The sequence below is a fragment of the Helianthus annuus genome, chromosome 17 (assembly GCF_002127325.2).
Source record: "Helianthus annuus cultivar XRQ/B chromosome 17, HanXRQr2.0-SUNRISE, whole genome shotgun sequence".
Taxonomy (NCBI): domain Eukaryota; kingdom Viridiplantae; phylum Streptophyta; class Magnoliopsida; order Asterales; family Asteraceae; genus Helianthus; species Helianthus annuus.
The window spans coordinates 79,725,747-79,729,576 of record NC_035449.2 but is presented as its reverse complement, the minus strand read 5'-3'; the positions used below and the strand labels follow the sequence as shown (position 1 = coordinate 79,729,576).

The 3,830-nt window shown below is 36.2% G+C and overlaps 1 protein-coding gene across 1 annotated transcript; it reads left to right on the top strand.

The window, feature by feature from the left end:
• Nucleotides 1-1,130: 1,130 nt before the first annotated feature.
• Nucleotides 1,131-3,619, top strand: LOC110922326 (transcription factor ILR3). Its single transcript, XM_022166642.2, has 5 exons — nt 1,131-1,408; nt 1,904-1,966; nt 2,738-2,815; nt 2,893-3,055; nt 3,140-3,619. Exons 1-5 carry the CDS (start codon nt 1,305-1,307, stop codon nt 3,407-3,409), a joined length of 678 nt encoding a protein of 225 aa, XP_022022334.1. The 5' UTR covers nt 1,131-1,304; the 3' UTR covers nt 3,410-3,619.
• Nucleotides 3,620-3,830: the final 211 nt, after the last annotated feature.

Sequence of the window (3,830 nt, the reverse complement as noted above, 5' to 3'; positions counted from 1 at the left end):
AAAAACACACTTACATTCATGAAAGATCAGTACATTGTGGAAAAACAAAGATAATACTTTTTTTATAAAAAATAAATAAAAAAATGTATTTTTTTGAAGGAACTCGGTTTTTGATAAAATTTATATCGATGTGTTCACAAAAAAAAAAGTTAAACAACATTCTGTTTTCAGATATTTTTTTAGTAATTAAATATTAATAAGTTATTGCGAGAACCGTATAAGCACTTTGCAGTGTGCACATATAATGTATATATGTGTGGGCGCTCGGGGGGTAAAAGTGAAATGGTACTAACTTGCGTTATTTTACTAATTTCGTGAAAATAACGTTAAAAGCTGCGGATGGTTAATCATGCATCATGTGGTGACGTTGATAACTGAAAGGCACGGGGTACATGCACCAATCAGTCTCTATCCCGATTGTTCGAGTGTTATGTGTCTTAGGTCCAAGGCTTGATACAAAACTACAATTGAGTCGGGGGTCTCACTAGAAGCAGTCTCTCTATTCCTACGGAGTAAAGGTAAAGTTGTCTACATCTACCCTTCTTAGACCATACTTTAACTTTGCTATTGCTGAGATTTACTAAATATGATGATGATTGGAACCACCCTGTATATTACTTTAAAATTGATAAACAGGGTGATTTTTTAACTGTTTTTCTCTAGCTCTCCCTACATATAACTATCTTTCATGTATTATGCTTATACGGTTCATACATTACGTAAAAGTGCTTATACGATTCTCAAAATTTTCTATTTTTTTTTACACCTCTATACATTTGTAGACATTCTTTTAATTAATTATCCATCAAATCAAGTTTTTAGACATTTTAGAGAAAGGACACATGAATTCATATGACTTTTATATATGAATTACGTTATTATATTTATGTAAACCTGTGAAATTCATATACATTGTAAAGAGATAATATTTTTGTTACTAATCATATAAATTATATTTACTTAATAATGTATGTAACTCATAAGATTCCATCCTAGTATATATACACACATACACATATGATATGATAAAGAGTAGTAGAATAAATAATGGAGTAGGTGAGATATACAATTTAAAGAAAACTTCTCCCTCCTTTCTCTCCTTCAAACAGCAGCAGCTATCAGTTAACGTCACACAAACCGTTTACTTTGATGATGACAAAATTTCACACCACTGTTCTTCCATCATCATCATCAGCAGCATATTCTCCTATCCAATCATCTACTATTATCTAACCCTCTCTCTTTTCTTCTCATTATTCTCACTCCCATCCCATCAATCCTTTATTCTTCTTCTTCTTCACGCCATGGATATCGATCAAGTCGTCGACCAAAACTCCAACTGGTTCTTCGATTACGCCTTCATGGATGATATCTCCGCCCTTGCTTTTACCTCGGTTCCTGCTCTAAGGTCAGTCAGTAGTTGCCTCATACTACATACACATCACACAACACAATTCACTTTTGTTTTGTAGACTTTCAGTTAATGGAAAGAAAGAAACAATATACTTTTATTTTTTAGAACTAATTAATACTTTTGATCATGTTGGTGTGTCAAAATCATTTTACGTTTGAGTTTCTTGATAAATTCGTCATGATTCTATCTATTGTCGCGTTTGTTTTAACAAACCAATAAAATCTCGACATGTGGAGTGTCAGGAGACACTATATACGAGGTTATTTTTCTAACTTTTAAGTTATAACTTCCTTTTTTGGACTTTTTGTGATTGACTTTTTTTAATCATGTTGATGAAAAGTTAGTAGAAATCAGTTGTTTGGTAGATCGGTCAAACATGCTATTTTAGTTATTTTCCCTCAACTTTCTCTTTTGTGGTCACTCACACCAACACAATCACTAACACATTCACTAGCACCTTGTTTGATTGCTATTGATTTGCTCCTACAGTACCGAGGTTGAAAGCTCGTTTATCGAATTTGAAGGCCATAAGGGGACGGGATCACGAAAACGGTAAATATCCTTCCCTTTTTTTTCTTGCTCACGTTTGAGAGCTTGTTAATGGATCTAAACCCGACCCTTGAGGCGCGTATGCATGATCCCCAAATTTATGGTTATTAACATCACTTCCATAAACCCAACATACTTAAATTTATGGTTATTAACATCACTTCCCTAAGGGGGGAGGGGGCGGTCAGTGATACAATCACGATAACAATGTTCAACGCGTGCAACAATGGTTTTTCCCACCGCCACGGCGCCACCTCTTGCTATAACGCGTTATAGCATAACGAAAGCTGGTTTCGTTATTTTTTCAACGCCGTGATGGATTTTATTGTGAGGGTAATTGTTGGTTGGGGGGAAATTGTTGGGTGTGATGGTGAGTGATGACCACTGCCACCAAAAAAGGTTGTGAGTGATGGAAAAATGGTTGATGACATGGCATGAGTTGATTCGATAATATGAGTGATAGAATTCTATCACTAGTGACCACCACCCCTCCCCTTAGGGGTGTCAACTGTGTCTAAAACCAAATACGACCCATATATTTTATTCATGTCAAAGTCATCACCCTGACCTAGATACACTTAAAATTGTGTTGCTTGAACACGACATGTTCACCCCGTTTATCTAAACAAGTCAAACAGGTTGGAGGGTTGGAATAAATGGATAAACTGGTTGGTGGGCCAACCCTTTTTAATTAAAAGGGTTAAACAGGTAAAACCTGAAGACAACCGGTTTAAGATAACAACCCAATAACACATTTGCAGCTAAATCTTTCAGGTTAAAGTGTGAAGCTATCAATGAATGTGGATCTAAAGCCGGCCGAGAGAAAATGCGCAGAGATAGGATGAATGAGAGGCATGTATTCATCACTCTTTTGACTCATGTTCTTTGTATCCTAAATTGAATGTGAAATACTGAAATCTTTTTTAAAGGTTTATGGAATTGGGTTCGATGTTGGAGCCTGGAAGACCGCTAAAAACTGACAAGACTGCTATCCTTAGCGATGCTATTCGAATGATAAAACAGCTACAAGATGATGCAGAGAAACTCAATCAGTCAAATGCTGATCTGAATGAAAAAATCAAGGAATTAAAGGTATATTTATTTATTTATTAAAACTGTCCCCTAATTGTACAAATATCAAATGTGACATCTTCATGACTACCACCTTTTGGATAGGCTGAGAAGACCGAGCTACGTGATGAGAAGCAGAGGCTGAAAGTCGAGAAAGACAAGCTGGAACAACAAGTTAAATCCATCAACGGCGGTCAACCAGGCTATCTAGCTCATCCAGCGGCCATGCGGGCTGCATTTGCTGCACAAGATCAAGCTGTTGGAAACAAGTTGATGCCTTTTGTTAGTTATCCAAGTGTTGCCATGTGGCAGTTCATGCCATCTTCTGTGGTTGACACAACACAGGATCATGTCCTTCGACCTCCGGTTGCTTGATCATTCGGGTGTGTTCTCTTATTTCCTTCCACTTAATGTGTGACATTTGGTTGCTTTTCTTGTTCCTGTGGAGCTTGAAGAAGTTTGTGAAGTAATATTGATGTAATGTATATCTAAAATGACCATTCTGTTTGTACTGTGTGATGAGAATTTGAACTCTGCTAGTTGATGTAATAAAATCATATTTGTGACCGTCTAAATTGCCGTTTACTTGTGAATGAGACGATTTTTGTTATGATATGTTCATGACGGGTCGGGTCAAATCAAGAAATTTGGCAAACAAAAGTTATAGGGGTCTATTACAAGTGAAGATAAAATTTACTTAAGGCGAACAAGTAAGAAGTCGCGAATATCACAATATAGAGACTAATCTAGGAATTAGTGGAACCATACTTGAAGCAACTAGACAGAGTGAAGAAAC

What these genes read in the sequence shown, in the direction of transcription:
- LOC110922326 (XM_022166642.2), top strand. Translation starts at nt 1,305, where the DNA reads ATGGATATCGATCAAGTCGTCGACCAAAACTCCAACTGGTTCTTCGAT. An exon ending in ACCTCGGTTCCTGCTCTAAG is followed by an intron (nt 1,409 to 1,903) that starts GTCAGTCAGTAG and finishes TTGCTCCTACAG; the next exon opens with TACCGAGGTTGAAAGCTCGT. An exon ending in AAAAAATCAAGGAATTAAAG is followed by an intron (nt 3,056 to 3,139) that starts GTATATTTATTT and finishes CCTTTTGGATAG; the next exon opens with GCTGAGAAGACCGAGCTACG.